Consider the following 20,324-nt stretch of genomic DNA (forward strand, 5'->3'; position numbering starts at 1 on the left):
CATGGAACATGAAAAAGGTGTTTTCCTAGTGTGAGTCAGCTCATGTCTCGTCAAATCTCCCTTTTCAGAACATGAATAGCAGCAGTCGGAACATGAAAACCGTTTTACTCCGCTGTGAGTCAGCATGTGACTCTTCAAAATACCTTTTTGAGAACATGAATAGCTACAGACGGAACATTTGAAATGATTGAAACAAATGATTTTTCTCCACCGTTAGTCAGCACGTGTCTTGTCAAATATCTCCTTCGAGAACATGAATAACTGCAATCGGAACAGGAAAAAGGTTTTACTCCACCGTGAATCAGCATGTGATTCATTAAATCTCTCTTTTGAGAACATGAATAACCGCAGTTGGAGCAAGTAAAACGTTTTTCTCCGCGGTGATTCTTCAGCAGGTGTCTCATCAAGTATCCACTTCGAGAACATGAATAACTGCATTTGGAACATACAAAAGGCTTTTCTCCACCGTGAGTCAGCAATTGATTCGTAAAATCACTCTTTTGAGAACATGAAAAAGGATTTAATCCACTGTGAGTCAGCATGTGTGTCGTCAAATATCCCCTTTGTGAACATGAGTAATTACAGTCAGAACATGAAAAAGGTTTTTCTCCACTATGAGTCACCACATATTTCGTCAAATCTCCCATTTGAGAACATGAATAACTGCAGTCGGAACACGAAAAAGGTTTTTCTCCTTATGGGTGCGCAAGTGCAGTTCGAACTTCGACTTATAAAGGTAAGCAGGAGTAGTTACAGAACAGCGAAACGAAATTGAGAGCACTTTATTTAAAAAATAACATAAACGTCATGTTAGGGATAGAAAATGGTTTCTGACATGAATTAAATTTGGTGCTTGTGATATCTTTTTGAGAGAGATAGTATTACAATATCAAAAGGTACCGAAAGTATCAAAATCATTTACATACAAACACATATCAAATTGTGTAGAATCCAATTATGAACTGGCTCATTTAGGAAAATATATTGTAGGTGAATTAAAGAAGATGCCAGAATATGACATGATTATGTACCAGGAACGAATACACGCTGTGGTGAGGAATTGTTGTCGTAAGCTGCTGTTGGGATCATCTCATTACTTGGTGTCAACCAAGCCGAGCGGCAGTAGGCCTCTAGTTTAAATTCACCATCTCACCGCTCACCTACGCAGTATGATGATGACCATGTCAACTGTTTGTCACAGCAAGGAACACTTACAAGAAATTCTTGTTGATTCCGATGATTCTTGTCAAGATTGATCGGCTGCACGAGAAAATTCAAATAATGATGGGGATATTTTATCCATACCATGGAATAAAAAATTGCATTAACCTAAGCAAAACGTTCTTCTAATTTATATTAATATTTAAATATTGTATTGTTGCTAAATTGTTACAACATACGCAGAAAAATATAAATTGAAAGTATTATTTACAAACCTCAAGGATTGAGGACAAACATTGAGCATTCATTCGGTAGAGAACTTTTATGTACTTCACAGTTTCAATATTTGTTGAAAACTGTTCTCCAAGTTCTCCACGACGCAATCAAACTTTACACTCACAGTGATGGTAGCACTAGGAAATTTGTTTCTAAAAGGGAATGCTCAGAAGGGACAAACTAGTGAGGGGGGGTTCCTGAACTTGTAAAGAAAATATTATGTGAATAAACGCAAACGCATTGTCGGGGGCGAAAATTAAATTAAGCCATCACGCCATAGACTAAATACAACTAGACAAGCCGTGTAACCATTGGAAAATAACCTCGACACAATTTTGGTTTGGTTCACGTGCGCATTTATGAAAAGGCGCACGCATTGTGTCGCAATGCGAAATGGGCACTGTGCATTGCGTTTTACCTTTTGTTGGTCTAGAGTTAAGCTATTTTGCTTGTCAGCTATGCTGGGCAAGTTCATTTTTTCAATCACAAAAATAACCCAGTTCCAAATATTTTAGATTGTACCTATGGCGGACTTTATTTTAAAAAATGTAATCAGCTATCTGAATAAAAAAAAATATAAGTACCTTACCGATAGATTTAAGGCAACGCATTAACAAATATCAGAAATTAATAGAATTTCACTAACGAAAAGTACATTTTCTGACATCATCTTTCAAACTAGTCACAATCATGACGTCATGCAGTGTGTTATACGCTTTTAACGAATACATATAAACAATAGTACATGATACGAGCTTGCCACATGATAATTATTGACGTGTTGGTTAAAACCACGCGATTTTACTTGATGCGCGCAAAAAACTTTAGAAGTATTGGTTATTTTTTAGTCTTGTCTCTTTCAGGGTTGTATTAAGTCCACAATTATTTGCATGTTAAATTATATGAAAAAATCGGGTCGTTGAGTAATTTATTTTGTGTTCTTCGTTCATTATTTGCATGTTCATTGAAAAAATACATATTACAAAGTATTTATATATGTATATTACACTTATCTTTTTTATTATAACTATTGCTGTAGAGGTGATGAAGGTGGTGGAAGATATGTTACATGAAAAGGAACGTTCATGTAGGCTTAAAATGTTAGGTACAGGAATAAATATTTTCTATATACATTCCGATAATTATTCTTAAAATGTCTTATTTTCGCTTAGGTTTCCCCACAAACCAAGAAAAAATTGAAAAATGGATATAAGCAATCCGGATTCAATTTTGTGAAAATAACTAGGTAATATTTATTAAATATAACATTTATTATATAATAAATTCCTCGTATATGTGCACAATCTAATACAAAATTTTACAGCTTTGCCATTTTTGGTAATAACCTAAAGAAATATCGATATGAAGTAATGCGTACGATCGATTATTAATAGAGTATGGAATGTATCGGGAGCATCTCCTATCCTCTTCCTATTTTCCTCTTCCTCTCCCCTTCCTTTAACACCAAATTAATTTTAAGATATTAAAACTTCATTTCTAATGAACATTAACATGAGAAACTTCTGTGGCTTGACTTCAGTTAACTTGTATATTTATATCTATCATTGTATATTATATAAAAGCTGTTTGTTTCTTACAAAATAAGTAAATAAATATTTAAAAAAGAGTGTTTGCTTATTTATTTAAAAAAAAGCGGATTGCAGGCCTTTAACGAACGAATGAACAGGTTTCTGGTTGAACTTTTAGTAAATTTCGAATACATTCATTATCACGATGTCGGAATAGAGTTTTTCTAATTTATTTAAAAAAGGGATTGCAGGCCTTTAACGAATGGAAAAACAGGTTTCCTGTCAAATTGTTAGTAAATTTCGAATACATTAATTATCACGATATCGCAACACGTTGACCGTACCATCATCAAGAAGCCATTTGTGCTCAAATTATTTTCATCCCAAACGTTTAGACTGCAATTTCCTTCAGGTCCTTTATAATCTTTGAGCATTATGTGTGGAGGAGAGAATGTAATATACCCACAAATTAGGTATCGTTGCTTAATCTGAGAAAGGTTATTTTAATTACTGGTTGTTATTGTCTAGCTTTGATTAAGCACCATCTATATATTTCACAAAAATGGTACTACAAAAATAAACCGAATAGGCATTTCTCTGAAATCGTATGACATTACAGCAGTTAATATACAAAATAAATGTCGGTCCGATCGGCATGCATTTGGAAAGGTTGTTGGCGCGGTTCACTCCAATCCTTGGGAAGATACAATCATAATTTTTTCGTAGATATGTAAAGTTGTGCCTATATTAAAAAAAGGAGACAAACACAATGTAAAAATGTAAAAGCTTATTTAATGGGCATAAATAAATTGATATTATTACCATGTAACCCCCACCCTCCCTTGTACAACCCCACCACATCCTCTCTGAAGCTCTGTCCTCGTCTAATATGATTTCTCTCGCTTTATTTTGATATTATATTTTATACATTATTAATAAGTACCTATACTAGTTTTTTATAATGCTGTCATATAAACCTAACGAAGCGGTTAAAAACAAAATAACTTTTCATTTGATTAAAGTGTCAAGCCACAAAGTAAACTCTTTCTTTGATAATTATATACTATTTTATTAAAATAATTTTGTAAATTCATAAAACTTCTACTCAATAGTAAATATGTGTACGTTTCCCGTTTTGGTTCAATATGTAGTATACAGAATCCAAAACTTAAAATGTGAAAATAAAAATCATTTTGTGTTATTTATTAGTCCTTTACCTGATTCAGACCTGGTTAAGCAAAAAAATGTTATTTTGGTGACGGTTTTGTATTCAAATTACAACAACAACTCGGTAACAAAATGAACGCTGTTCCTTGGTTTCGCTTACGAGTTTGAACGTTTGTACAAGGAGTTTAAACAGAGTTGGGTTGTTAAGTTCATCTCCATATTTGTGACGTACGCTATGTGGTGTCATTTTTAAAATGGATTTAAATAGACAAGGCTAATCTAGTATAATACATCAATGCATCACGCCCTTTCTCCGCAGGGGTAGGCGGATGGGATAGACAACATACAACTCTGTCTCGGCACACACTCCACTATACATCGTCTCGTACACAATACTCTCGATCAGACTCTAGTACTTGATGGTTTTCTCGTGTTATCTTTTTATAAAATAAATTTAATAAAAAAATTCCGGTTAGATATTTCAGTACACTTTAAAAATGTCTGTAGGTTAGCAGCGAAAATTTGTTTTAGCTAAAATCAGGAAAAAAATATTAAAAAATAAAAAGCGTAAAAGATTTTTAGTTTATTTTGGTAGTGCTGTCGGAACACTAAAATTTTTTTCTTCACTGTGAGTCAGCATGTGTCTCGTCAAATCTTCCTTATGAGAACATGACCAACTACAGTCGGAACATAAGAATTGAGGTTTTTCTTCACTGTGAGTCAGCATGTGTCTAGTCAAATCTTCATTATGAGAACATGACCAACTACAGTCGGAACATAAGAATTGAGGTATTTCTTCACTGTGAGTCAGCATGTGTCTCGTCAAATCTTCCTTATGAGAACATGACCAACTACAGTCGGAACATAAGAATTGAGATTTTTCTTCACTGTGAGTCAGCATGTGTCTAGTCAAATCTTCCTTATGAGAACATGACCAACTACAGTCGGAACATAAGAATTGAGGTATTTCTTCACTGTGAGTCAGCATGTGTCTCGTCAAATCTTCCATGAGAACATGACATGACAAAAATCAGAAAAAGATACGGTCACACCTAGGACTTGAACCCAGGACAATTGCCTAACCGGGCAAGGCTTGCCTAACGGTAAACCTAGATGCGACCGTATATTTTTCTGTTTCATATTTTTGTTTAGGAATCGCTAATATTGTCTTCAATAATTAGATATTACAATTTTAGGTTAAACTAATTTATATTACAAAAAAAAAATTAAAAATTAAAACGATGTTTCTCCATTTGTTAATCAACATGAGTCTCTCCAAATTTCCTTTGAAGAGCATGAATAAGGACAGTCGGATTATGAAGAAGGTTATTCTCCGCTGTGAGTCAGGATGTGTTTCATCAAATCGCCCGTTTGAGAATATGTATAGCTGCATTCAGAACATGAAAAGGTTATTTCTCAACGGTGAGTCAGCATGTGTCTCGTCAAATGTCCTTTTCGAGAACATAAATAACTGCAGTCAGAACAAGAAAAAGGTTTTTCTCTACTATGAGTCATCATGTGTCTCTTGAAATCTCCCTTTTGAGAAAAAGAATGGCTGCATTCGGAACATGGAAAAGGTTTTTCTCCATTGTGAGTCAGCATGTGCATTGTCAAAGATCCCTTTCGAGAACATGAATAACTGCAGTCGGTACATGAAAACGGTTTTTCTCCACGATGAGTCAGAATGTGACTCTTCAAAGATCCCTTTAAAGAACATGAATAGCTGCACTCGGAACATGAAAAAGGTTTTTCGCCACTGTGAGTAAGCATGTGTCTCGTCAAATCTGTCTTTCTAGAACATGAATGATTGCAGCTCGGACATGAAAAAGGTTTTTCTCCACTGTGCGTCATCATGTGTGTCGTCAAATTACTTTTTTGAGAACCCGTGAAGTTGCAGATTGAACATGAAAAACGTTTTTCCCCACTGTGCGTCAGCATGTGTCTATTCATTGTTCCCTTTCTTGAACATGAATAACTGCAGTCGGAACATGAAAAGGGTTTTTCTCCTGTTTGGGTGCTTAAGTGAAGTCCAACCTTTGATTTATGAGAGGAGTTGTAATGGGTATAAGGTAATCGTTTTTTCACAGGATGTGTCTTCAGATTTGTCAATAAGTCTGCAAAATATAACGTTTAAAACTTAATAAGTGTACAGTTTTTTTCATATAACGTTAAAATGAGATCAGGAATTCTTAATTCTAATAGACAAATTCGGTTTTACCTGCTGTTGGGATAATTCTTTTAAAGCGTTCTAAGCAATCTTTTTGAAAATGCGGGAGGTCTAGGTGAATTTCCGTATATGGAATTGTCCCTCCGTCTTTGCCTTGGGATTCTGGTTCTGTATCAATGGTAACAGTCTCCACAACAATTCTTCCTAGAAAAAAAATTCTGTGTTTTACATTCAAAATTTCAGCCTCCCCGAGAGTATTATAAGGAAGCAAAATATCTGCATTAAAAAGTTAAAATTATAATACGAACGATTAGAGATAGGACTGATAATGTAGTGATTTGTTTTTGGGGTATTATGGCGTGTTGCGCTACCTGCTACTTTAGCCAACGCTTCGGACAGCATTGCATCTGCCCTGATGATAGATACTGCAATGCTGTCCGAAACGTTGGCTAAAGTAGCAGGTAGCGCAACACGGCATCATACCCCAAAAAAATCACTACATTATCAGTGCTATCTCTAATCGTTCATATTATAATTTAAACATTTTAATGCAGATATACATTTTCGTTTATTTCGTAAGCTCCCGGTTTCTAAGGTTTATAACAGTGAAATAGTTTGCAAATCGAAGACATTTTGTTGTTGAGGTGCTGTATTCTTCACGGGCTATCGCCCGGGGTGTTTGTCTTCCCGGTACTCAACCGGGAAATGCACAAAAAGTGTTTTTTATGAAAAATTTGACATTAAGTGTACCTAGGATATTATGAACTGAAAAACTGAATATTATGAAGTTTTTATCGATTCGTACAAAAGTTAATTCTAAACTAATTTTAATGTGGATTTCAAACAATGAAATCAGTGTTTTATTTGTGAAATTATAACAGTTAAATTTTACTATTAACAAATATCAACTACATACAAATATCATCTACTAGTTACCGCTACTCGTCAATAGATGGCAATAAGTGCTAATTTCTAAAACAGAATACTTTCTATAGCTACTAGTCACCAGATGGCAATTAAGTGCAAAAATTAAAAAAAAAGTTAAATAAAAATCATATAAATAAAATGAACCATTATTAAATAATTTACGTGAGTTAACAAAACAAAAAATTCTAAATTAATGCATCCGTCAAAAGAACATCCGCTGGACAAAACGATGTTTCTTAATACTGAGGAACATGGAGGAAAGTGTGTACAAATTGAGGATGGAGAAGAGGACATATTATCTGGTACGTCATCCCATTGCTCGGACAGCAATGAAACAAAGTTTCCAAGCGCCTCTGGAGTGGATGTGCTCAACGAAGCTCAAGCTCATCTGACAGCTCTTCAGGAAGTTTTAGCAGAGAAATAGTCGAAGGTCTCGAAGGAACAGCAGTTGAAGATCTCCAGGAATGTCTCCAAAGTTTTCAGAACAATTTCCCAGCTTTTGATGGAGCGCGAGACGATGCGTGGGGATTTAGCCAGTGACTGCCCAACTAAAAATGTCGGAATTCAAAAATCGCCACGAAAAAGAAGAAAAAACGCACTTAAAACAGAAAATTACTAAACTGGAGTCTGACCTCGGACCTGTCGTGCGAGGAGTGGCTGTAGCAACGGAGACCAGCCTTTCATTTGCTGACATTGTCCGAAAGCAGTCAAATGACATGTTTCCCACCAACCCCCGCCAATCACACAATCTGGACAGCACCAACGCCCGCCATCTGCATCTTCCCAAAAGACGCAGATGCCAGCAAGGACAGCGAAGAAATAAAGAAAATAATACAGAACCTTATTCGGCCATATAAATTAGGAGTACGAATTACAGGGATTAGAAAGATTCGGAATAAAGGTATCCTGCTTATTACAGAAAGAACAGCTGATCAGGATACATTGTTAAAAGCACCGTGTTTTGACAATTCGGGTTCCCTTAAAGCTCGACTTCCCATAAAACGACTCCCGAGATTAATATTTTTTAATGTGCCGCGGGAATTGACGGACGATGAATTCTTGAGGATTGCCCTGACGGGTGTTCCTAATGTACAAGACATCGAGGGATCTATATTGACCTGCAAGCTAAGTCACCTGGCTGGCGCTCGCACTGGAACTAGCTGTCATCGTGTTAACGAGATGCCCGCAACATTAAGGAAAATGCTGATGGAACAAGAGAAAGTCTTCGTAAACTGGACTGTGTGCCGCGGCAGGGATTTTATTGGACTTACTGTCTGTACTAAGTGCCACATGATAGGGCACTCTTACAAATATTGTAAAGATACGAAATCTACATGTGGTCACTGTGCTCAACAAAACCACACCCGTGAGTCTTGCCCAAATGCCACCGTAAAACCAGTTTGCGCGACATGCAGTAAATTTGGTAGACCTCCTGAACACTCAACTGCTGACAGGGATAACTGCCCGGCGTACATAGCGGCCCTCAAGTGGGGTGTAATATACATGAACGAATCGAAAATGAAATGCAAAATATTATTGACTTAGACTCACTTCATTTTCTCGACGCCTCAAAAGTATCCACGCATTTTAAAGGCAAATTACTGCTTAAAAATACTTAATCAAAATATCAGAAGTGTTACCAAAAATATTGATAATTTATTCGTTGCCTTAGAACAAATAAAAAAAAAAATTTGATGTAATCATCCTTACCGAATGCTGGATTAATGACGACTTCATTGCGCCCAGAAAACAAGGCTACGATGTTTTCTCATCAAAAAACCACAAAAACCGTAGTGATAGTTTACACAAAAAATTCTATTTTTGGTTCAATGATTCTCACTACTATACTAGAAGCAAACAGTGTGTTCATACAATATCTTGATTCTGTTGTCATCATCGCTATCTATCGATCTCCTTCATATAATAACATATCGAAATTCCTTATCTCTCTAAACGAAAACCTTCAAAAGAATAAAAAATTCACTAACTGCATCATATATTAGTGGTAATATATAATATAATAATTAAATACCGCCTATGGACAAAGACATTTTCATAATCTGGCCCCAAAAATTTTCAATTTAATGGAAAAAGATATCAAAGACCTGGCAACAAGTGTAAATATAAGACACAAAATCCACACATTTATAGTTGACAAAGGCATTGTATACTGCGGACAGATAACATCTAAAATACTATAAATTATAGCACACTCCACGCCTGAATTTTTCCATTTTGTTCTCATTCATTTATTTGTATTTTCATTATTTCTGATGTTTTAAAAAAAAATTTTGTCCAACTAATTATTAATCTTTTTTATTTCAATGTTTCAAAGACCCAATCCTGTCTGATTACGTCTAAAAGGGATCCAAATCATAATCTAGTCTCCTTCAACGGAAGCAATCTTCCAAACAGGCCTTCCATTGATATGCTTGGTATAACTATAAATGACCAGCTCAGGTACGGGGGCTCCATCGAAGCCAGAGTAAAGTTGGCCTCTCAGAAGCTGGGCGTACTGTACAGGGCCCGCAAATACTTTAATAGTACACAACTGCTGACCCTGTACAAATCGCAAGTGCGCCCTACTGTCGAATTTGGCAGCCATCTCTGGTCCGGAGCCCCTAAATACCTGAAAAAAACCCTTGACTCTGTGCAAAAACGGGCGGTCCGTTTGATAGATTCCCCAATCTTAACAAACGGACTGCAATCTTTAGAGCACAGGCGTCAGGTAGGTATGCTGTCCTTGTTCTATCGGTATTACAATGGAAGATGCTCTGAGGAACTAGCGTCATTGATCCCTTCGGCACCGGTGCGTAGTCGGGATACACGCCAAACGCGCTCCCAACATTGACACTTGTCACATGAGAACGGGTCGCTTCTACGATTCGTTCTTAAGTTCAACAGCTCGGCTGTGGAACGAACTGCCGGCCTCTGTGTTTCCTCCCTCCTACAACATGGGATTCTTCAAGACCCATGTTCACTCCTTCCTCTCCACAAAAAGACCCTCCACACAGCATCCCCAAAGATGACATAGGCCCTGATGGAAATTATTTTCTTCAGGGCCTCCTGTGTGGAGTTAATATAAAAAAATTTAAAAAAAATTATCTTTTCTATTTTATCTTTTTATTTATATGTTTGATTCTGTGCATATTCGCATTATCTAAAATTTGATCAAACTCCCACCACCTCGGAACAGGCTCAGCCTAGTGAGGTGGATTATACAAAAAAAGTATTATAATTTATTTGTTAATAAATAATAAAAAAATCTAAAATCAACCTTTGGCATTTTATTACTTTTGAAATGCAACTTACTGACTGATGGAGTCATCTCGGCATACTGCTTCTTAACATCCTTGAACTCGATATCTATACCCGGATACGGCATCTCACCTCCATTCTCTTCCTGGGACCCTGGTTCCACCTTGATGGAAGCACTCTCTGGGTTAGGAAGATCCATCATGTGTCCTTCTGTGACAGCGTTCTGTTACACGATAATAAATGGTCCCAGTTCAAAATACATAACTGTTACAATTCTTGAATCAGTACTATTTGCTAGTGGCTATAAAAGAGGTTTGCATAGTTAGCATCAGTTTACTTTATTTACGTTTTATCAGTTTTCCGAGATGTTTTCACACTGCAGTAAGGTAGATATTTAGATGTATAGCGTGCCTGTTATTAAATAGCGTTATGGGCTTCGATTGAATTCTGATGAGATAACGCGATAAAGGAAAAAATGCGTTTTATCCACTACCGCGTTGAGTTGAGTTGAAAGTTTTGTAAGCAAAAAATTGTGAATAAAAAATTAGGTTTACGGGATGAGAGAAGTATAAGTTGTCATATTTTGATAATAAACTGGCACGTAAAAAGAGCCAAGATCTTATTTAGTCAGTTTAACATATTTACGTAAAACGAAGCGCGGCGGCAGTTCAAACTTATTGAACGTTTATTAAAATAACCTAAAACTACTTAAAAATAACACCAGACTCGTACAGTTTTTGCTTTATATCACATAACTACCTAACGCCGTGCCCCCGAAATCGAAATAACCTAAACTACATGAAAAAATAAACTAAATCGTATATTTTATGCTTTATATAACGCAACTTACCAACATTACGCCGTCTCAAGGGTAGGCCAAGAGGATTGACCGCCCAGATAATAATAACATTCCTTCAAAAAAGCCGTGGAACAATAAAATTGTGATGCGTTAGCGAGCGAAACGTCAGATTAATATAACCATAGACAAAAGACAAACATACCTTGCTTTTTAAGGTGAGCCTATGACGGTACCTAATCACAGCAGCATATATTTATTTTATCGATAGTGACTTTTTAACTATACCAGTATATGTTTTTACTGTTAAAGTATGTGTTTCTGCAAAGTTGATGACGTTAAAGAATGTGTTTCCAAGTGCAAACTGAGTCATATGGCTGAAGCTCAAACCGGACCGTCTTGCCACAAAAAATTGTTATTTTTATTTATTAATCTTAAGTTAGCTCACATCTTCGTGTGTGCTAATAGTTTTATAAACATATAAACATGTTAACTTGAAGAACTAGAACACATTGAAGTATTTGGCGGGTTGGAAATAAGCCGACGTGGCTCAGTGGTTCAGAGCGTCTGACCGGACATCAGAAGGCGCTTGTTCAATAATTCCCGCCGGCGGCATTTATTTTTACTCCGGAGATGTTTTCATTTTGTATAAATACTGCAGGCGACTAATTATCGCTTATAATTACTATAAGCAATATCCTTTATGCCATGCATAAAAAACATGTGTTATAAACATTAACTTTATCATAAAAAAATAATAATATAATTTTACACTTAATTTCACTCAATAGCCTATGAAACTATTTGTAATAAGCGAAATCATTTTTCAAACTCTTAGTCAAAAGAAAAAACACAATAATAGCTATTTTTGCCGGTTATTATGAACAAAATATATCAAAAGTTTTTACCCCCGTTTTTCGCTGACGTTGCGTTAATGCACAAACACTTAAATAAACTATGTAAAATGAGTACCTCCGGAAAAAATATATTTTTTTAATGTACATATTTTTAAATAGGAATCGATTCTGTATTAAAAAAGGCAAAAATATATTAAGAATTTTGGTCATATGTATAATAATTATTTAAAAATTGCTTATCTGAGCGTCGTATTTCGTCCGACTTTGGGGACGTCTACTTAGTCGCTGAAGCAAATATGTTTCTATATGTTGAATTCTAACGGTAAAGTCAAACTTTTTCTATAAGTAACTGAAAGAATAATGGTGAATCCGTATTAAGTTCTCAAAATATGACCCAGCAACCAAACTGTTGCGTTTTCGCAACGTCAGATATGGGTTAAGGAGATGGACAAAACACTGTTTGCAAGCTAGGCGCAAGATTCAAGGACTTTATGGATCAATTAGAATCTATTTTAAAGTCAGTGAAATTTTTTTTTCACAAATTTAAACTTTAAACATCAAGACGTTGATTTTGATTCTCTGGAATGCGACGTTATTCATTTGAAGGAAGTTATAAATAACGTAAATATGAAGATGAATCAACGAGAACAATTCGATAGACACTGTAATGTTGAAAATTACGGAGTTCCAATGTCAAGCAGTGAAAACCTTCCGGATATTATAGTGAATTTATCCCAGAAAGTTGGGTACCAACTACAGAAAGTTGGGTACCAACTACAAAAAGGGGACATTGACTTCATTCTATGAATGCGACCTGAAGAGTGTGGCCAACGGCAGCTCCTAAAATCACATCCACACACACATCTACATCATATATAATCATTCTTCTTCTTCGGCGAGATTGCAAGGACGCTTTCTTGGCAGCTGCTCGTCGGCACCGGACCATGACTTCAGCAAATATCGGCCTTGCAAGAGTAGCAAGCCTTAAGCAGTGGCGTAGCTAGGTAACCAAGGGCCCTGGGGCAAATTAAAAAATGGGGCCCCACTGCTATGTAAACTGATTAGGTTTTATCAAATAAAAATATGAAATATACAAACACTTTAAAAATGAGCTACTTAAGTTTTTTTCTGTGCACTGCAGACTGCAGGGCAGGTAATACAAATATTAGGTAAACAGTATAAACATAAATTACAATTAATACTTGGTGTAGGTTTGGCTAATAAAACGAAATAGAGAAGATTCAAGGGTTTATTATATAAAGGTCGGGCCTACCAACTGACTAAATAACAATTATAGGTATTTACAATTTTTTCCTAGCTTTAGTTCTCGCAAAAGTATCAATGACTTCGTTTAAATCCAGGCTTGATGCGGTTTTGTTTTCAATTGCTATTAGCGATAAATGTCGGAGTCGAGTTTGGCCCATCTTATTTCTTAAATATTTTTTATTATTTTTAATTTGCTAAATGTCCTTTCAGCTGCTGCAGAAGTGACAGGAATTGTAAAGAATAATAAAATTCCATATTTGCTCATTATTTCCTTACATAATTGGTGAACAGTCCATGCTTGAGTTAGTTGAGGTAAAACTAGATGGTAAATATTAATAAATTGAAGTGAAAAACTAGGGTCTATTATATCTGAATATTTTCTTTGGAATTCGTCACACTTTTGTAATAAAGTTGCTGGAGTAGCAAAATATCGATATTTCTGTCAGTGAGTCCCATAGCCGCTGTGCCCACATGATGCACAGATGGGGCCTTAAAGAGTCGGCGATGTGTGAATGTGGTGCGGTGCAGACTACCGAACATGTGGTCAACGAATGCCCGCTCCATTCATTCCCCGGCCGGATTGATGAGGTTCACATGGCGACGCCTGAGGCCCTAAAATGGCTCGCAGATCTAGATGTCCCCCTCTGACCCCCCACCATACGAAAGAAGAAGAATAAAGTTGCTTCATCAACATGTAATAAAAATGTTGGTGTTGGAAAATCGAATATATGACAGACTGCACTCATACCAATAAAACGTGTATCTAATTGAGATATTACTGTGTCTAGTACATTATTGAAAATCTCAATTTTAAATGTTTTTTCTCGGTTTGGAAATCGGTGATCAGGAGCTAATTCATCAAAATGTTTTAAAACTTTTCTTTGCCTTTTTTTTTTGAAAATGGGTATCGATTCCATATTTTTTTGCAGTTTCACTGGCTTTGCACTTGAATAATTCGAAATCATTTCTATAAATTTGCAACTTTGCTTTGGTCTTTGCTAAAACTTTACTCGCCTCACCCAAATTGATGTTGCATTTTTGTAAAGTTTTGGATGCATAATTGATGTCGTTCAATACACTGTGCATGAATTCGCAAAGCAACATGAACTCACTGCGCTCATCTTTATTAGGACTCTTTAGAACTATTTCTGATAATAACTAACTAACTAACTAACCATCACGCCGTTTCCCCGCAGGGGTAGGCAGAGAGGACGGACCGCCAAACAACTCGGTCTCGGCACACACTCCTTGCCTCATTCACATTCATACATCGTCTCATACATACTCTTCTATTATTCTGACTCTTGACATGGCCCGACTCGAGTATCTGATTCACTTGATCGTGCCATGTCTTCCTCGGGCGTCCCCGACTTCTGCTACCATTCACATTTGCATCATATATCCTCCTTACACTCCTATCTTCGCTCATTCGCTCTACATGCCCAAACCATCTAAGCGTCCCTTTCTTAATCTTACTCATTACGCTTACATCAGCCTTGCACTCTTTGCGGATCTCCACATTCCTCACACGATCAAACATGGTTTTACCACACATACGCCTCAGGGATCTCATTTCAACAGCATTTAATCTACTTTCATCCTTTCTTTGCCAGTTCCATGCCTCACTTCCATACATCAAGGTAGGTACCAGCACTCCGTTGTGGACTGCTAACTTCGCTTCTTTGGACAATTTTTTGTTAGCGCCTACGGCGTTTAGTCCTCCATTAACGGAATTACCTGCATTTACCCTTCTTTCGATATCTCTGTCAGCCTTCCCATCTCTCGTAAACATACTTCCTAAATACACAAACTCATCCACCTGCTCCAAGTATTCCCCATTCACAATTATATTGCACACTGTTTTCGTACTCTCTCTTTCAAACACCATTACTTTAGACTTACTTACATTCATCATTAACTCATTCTTCATGCATACTTCGTTCATCCTAGACACGAGAGACTGTAGATCATCTATACTATTAGCAATCAGCACCGCATCATCAGCATACAACAGGCAACATACTTTCAAATTATTCAAATTCGCGCCCAATCCCACCTCTTTCAATTCTTGCATACAATTATCCATGTATAGATTGAATAACCACGGTGACATTACGCAGCCTTGTTTAACACCTTTTGTGATATCAAACCACCCCGTAAAACCACCGTTTACCCTAACACATGCAACGCTTCCCTCATACAGAGACGCAATTGCCTGAATCAGATTCGTATTCACTCCATACTTGGACAACACCTTCCATAGCTTTTTCCTGTCGACTCGGTCGTATGCTTTTTGTAAATCTACAAAGGCACAGAAAAGTTTCTGGTTTTTTGCCAGAAACTTCTCAGTGAGCATACGCAATGAGAAGATCTGGTCCATGCACCCCCTTCCACTCATGAAAGCACCTTGCACATCCCATATTTTATCCTTTGTTTCCTTTCTTACTCTTTCAATCAAAATTCTACCATACAGCTTGCCAACTGAACTAAGCAGGCTAATAGCCCTATGATTCCCACATTCCATACGTGACCCTTTACCTTTGTATAATGGCATGATCACAGCCCTTCTCCAATCTAAAGGCGTGTAACCTTCCTTTAAACATTGGTTAAAAAGATTGCACAACCATGTGAGAATTACACGGCTACCTCCTTTAAAATATTCAGCAGCAATATTGTCAAACCCAACAGCCTTACCATTCTTCATACATTTAATCGAGCTTTCTATCTCATCCATGCTAATTTCGGTAACATTCACTCCATCGTCATTCATAACTGATTCGCCACTGGAATCACTGTCATTCACTTCGCTTTCGAAGACTTCCTCGAAATAATTCATCCATCTCTCTTTTATTTTTTCCTCATTCGTCAACATTTTTCCATCTTTTGATTTTATCACTTTCATGCTTCCGTTTTCTGGGCCACTCCGGGACCTTTTGACTTCTTTCCAAAACAACTTAATGTTTTCTTGGAAATGGTTTGTCATTTTCATTCCTTCTTCCTCTTCCAGGCGTTTCTTTCGTTCTTTCACTCCAACTCTTACTTTTTTCTTACATTCCTTATATACTTCTTTCGCTCGATACTTCTCTTCGCTGGAAGCACTGCCAGCCGCAATCAGACACAACCATGCTTTCTTCTTTTCTGAGACCAGTGCTTTAATCTCATCATCCCACCATGCATCACCTTTCTTCCTACCTTGCGTACTTATTCCACAAACCTCCCTAGCAGATTCACAAAGACACACTTTTATGTGGTTCCATGTTTCGTCTATGCTTAGACCATCCATTTCCTTCGCATTCAATCTTATCTCTGCACAATTCACATACTTACTTCTCACATTATCGTTTTGCAGTTTTTCTATTTTGACTCTTGTCGGAGCTGGTACCGTTTTCACTTTAGAGCGCCAACCGCGAAAGAGGTTTACTCTCGACACTACAAGAAAGTGGTCAGTTTCGACCTCAGCCCCTCTGAAAACTCTTGTGTCCTCGGTAACAGCTCTCAACCTAGAGTCAATTACTACAAAATCAATAATTGACCTCTCATTTCCTCTTTCCCACGTATATTGGTGGATACCTTTATGATCGAAGAAAGTATTCGACACAAACAGGTTCCACTCTAAACATACTTCAAGCATTCTGTTCCCGTTGTCATTCGTTCTTTTATCCCCAAACATACCTAAGACCGAATCAAATCCGTCACGTCTAATTCCCACCCACCCATTCAAATCGCCTGCCATTATAATCCTTTCGTTCATATTTTTTAGTCTCATTACAACATTCACACCAGTCCAAAAATCATCTTTCACTTCATCGCTTTCAGAATTAACAGGGGCGTAGCAAATAACAAGAAACACCCTTGTCAAACCGATTTTAAATCTGATCCACATTATTCTCGGACTTACACATTCATACTGCAACATACATTCAATCATTCTGGGAGACAGTAGCGCTGCAACACCTTGACAAGCCCTCTCCGTATCTGGTCTCCCAGACCAAATGACGAGCCTATCATTATGCTGCATTGTACCGCTACCTTTTTTCATACTCTCTGTTATACAAAGTACGTCCAAACATTTGCTCACCATAGTATCACACAGTTCGTTCATCTTTCTTTCCATTCCTCCTCTAATGTTCCATGTACCAATTCGACATTGATCACGTTCCGTCCTCCTCTTTGCGCCACCGAAGGGTTGGCGATGTGATGGATAGCGAACCTCATCGACATCTTTGTCGGCCATTCCCTTCCAAGTACTACTTAAACATCTTAATTATACAACTTATCATATCGTTACACACATAAAACAAATAATACATATTTATACGCTTAATATAACATTTAACTTAACAAATAAACTACCACTAAAAATAGTTATTTTATCACTATATAATTGTTTTAAAACACTCCATGTAGACAGCAAACCAAAGAGCGCGGGTTCATTCCGATTTCATCCTTCATTTCCGATGTCATTATTCCACGCGCGGAAGGGCACGAGCGGTGGGGAGCGGAGGTTGCGGCAGGGGTTGCATGAGTCGCCAAATGACTCTTTTCTTGTGCGGGTTCAGGGTAGATTCCGAGAAACGATGATTCTGTGGCCTAAGCAATGTCATATGGCCCACATTCTATAACGGCACTGAATAAGCACTGTATGCGTCGGACAGCGGGGTTTGCAGTATTGGTGCGGGTGGACGAGGGGCAAGGGGCAAGGGCCGAAGGGATGATCACATCTGGTGAATATTCAAAGCACTGATCTCGTATTATAGGCACAGGAATTCACACATCTTAGGATTAACAAAATTATTTGTCACCTTTTCTTAAAGTCGTTATACGTCCACACTGGTCACAGTAAAATTAGTTTTTAGTACACTTAAGCAACTTAAATACAGTAAGGAACATTTATTGACACTTTTAAGGGCGGAATATATGAAATTTCACTTGTAATTGTCGAAGAAAGACGAGACCGACCAAAACGCGTCAGGCTGCTCCGAGAGCCCCATGTTATAAATTATGTTATAAATTATGCCCCATGTTCTGATAATGCTTTGATAATATCAAAATAACGAAGTTTTATTGCAGATATCGTATTGACCCAAGGGAGTTCAACAGGTTGGTAACGATTTTAAATAAATAAAATAGGTCAAAACAAATTCTTCTTTCTTTTAATGTATCGAGTCCCAATAATTGTAACAGAGAGGGGTAATTAATGTTTTCGATGAATATTCCCAATTTAAAATTAATATAACGTAAAAATTTATGTTGGACTCGCTCAAGGGAATTCTCATGTACACTGTAGTAAGGACTCCAAATGGTGGTGTTAAATTCTAGTTGGCTTCTAACAAGTGAAGTGTAAAGTAATTCGACAGTTTTTAAATTTTTAAAATCCTTTGAAATCCGTAAGACAAATCCTAACATTTGCATTGCTTTACTGGTTATATTATTAATATGTTTAATGAATGTTAATTTAGTGTCAAAGGTTATACCAAGGTCTCTTATTTCATCAACAGATAATAAGGTGTGATTATTGAGAAAGTAGGTGAACAACAATGGGTTTTTTTTCTGTGGAATCTCATGAGTTGACATTTTTTTACATTAAGTGTTAATTTGTTTTTATGAAACCAATCGTTAAAGCTAATAATATTAGATTGAAGTGTTAGACAGTCCTCTATATTGTCAATAATTCTATATATCTTCATATCATCAGCGAACATTAGAATGAGAACACGGGTGAATATATTTGTTACGTCGTATTAAAAAGTATAGGACCAAGATGCGAACCCTGGGGTACGCCACTGGTAGCTTCGAACATGTAGGATAAGTGATCATTAATACAGACAGTTAACTGACGCCTAAGTAAGTAACTCTTAAACCAAGATAAAAGGTTTCCATTAATTCCGAGTTTCAAAAGTTTATTAATGAGGATTTTATGACAGACCTTATCAAACGCCTTACTGAAGTCGGTATATATAGAATCAACTTGTTGTTTGTTGGCAAGTGCATTGGAAATAAAATTTTCATATAATGTTAGGTTAGTCAAAGTTGATCTGCCGGAGATAAAGCCGTGTTGACAAGTTGCGATACAAGAGTTTACAAAGAAGCTGATTTTCTTAAGAATCAATTTCTCAAAAAGTTTAGGTATAGACGATTGAATACAGATAGGCCGATAATTTTCAACAAAGGATTTATCACCACTTTTAAATACAGGAGTTAGGTAGCTAAGTTTCCATATTTGTGGAAAGTGTCCTGTGGAGAGTGACTTATTAAACAGTATATTAAGCGGAACAGATAAACTTTGGACACAATTCTTAAGTAAGATGGAAGGAATCTTATCAGGTCCCGAGCTTGTTTTAGGTTCAAGTGATTTAATACAGACTATAATGTCTTCAATATCAATGTGTATTTGCGATAAGTGTAAATTTATATCCGAATTGAAGTGAAGAATTAAGTCATCTGGAATATCAGGTTCATACACGTCCTTAAAGTAATCAGCAAACATGTTAACAATTTCATAAATTTTACTGGAGCTATTTTGTCTGTAATGTATATTACCAGAAATACCAGCATCATTGTTTTTCATTGATTTTGTGTATTTCCAAAAGTATTTTACATCATGAAGTATCGTGTTCTCAACCGAATTAATGTAATTTTTATAACATCTTTTTGTCATTTTTTTGCAATCTCTTCTAATATTGTTGAAAGCCATATAGTTGGGAATTGTTCTGTGTTCTTTATATTTTTTATGTGTTTCTTTTTTAATAACAATTAACTGAATTAATTCTTTGCTGAACCATATCGGATACTTTCGTACTTTATGATGAATTAGAGGAATTGTGTCGGAAATGATACTATTCAGTTGAGAGTAAAATAGTTCTACGCTATAGTTGAGATCACCTTCCTTGAGAACAGACCAATTTACTTTGTTAAGTGCA

At 36.6% G+C, this 20,324-nt stretch overlaps 1 protein-coding gene across 1 annotated transcript; it reads right to left on the minus strand.

Annotated features, from left to right (window-relative positions):
- Positions 1-5,386: 5,386 nt before the first annotated feature.
- Positions 5,387-11,420, minus strand: LOC149413865 (uncharacterized). Its single transcript, XM_089644065.1, has 4 exons — positions 11,336-11,420; positions 10,540-10,708; positions 6,352-6,504; positions 5,387-6,247 (listed from the first exon to the last, which is right to left on the minus strand). The coding sequence occupies exons 1-4, from the start codon at positions 11,339-11,341 to the stop codon at positions 5,550-5,552; spliced, it is 1,026 nt and encodes a 341-aa protein (XP_089500191.1). The 5' UTR covers positions 11,342-11,420; the 3' UTR covers positions 5,387-5,549.
- Between the last annotated feature and the right edge of the window lie 8,904 nt (positions 11,421-20,324).

The sequence above is a fragment of the Hesperophylax consimilis genome, chromosome 20 (assembly GCF_061612785.1).
Source record: "Hesperophylax consimilis isolate HC1 chromosome 20, BYU_Hcon_1.0, whole genome shotgun sequence".
Taxonomy (NCBI): Eukaryota; Metazoa; Arthropoda; class Insecta; order Trichoptera; family Limnephilidae; genus Hesperophylax; species Hesperophylax consimilis.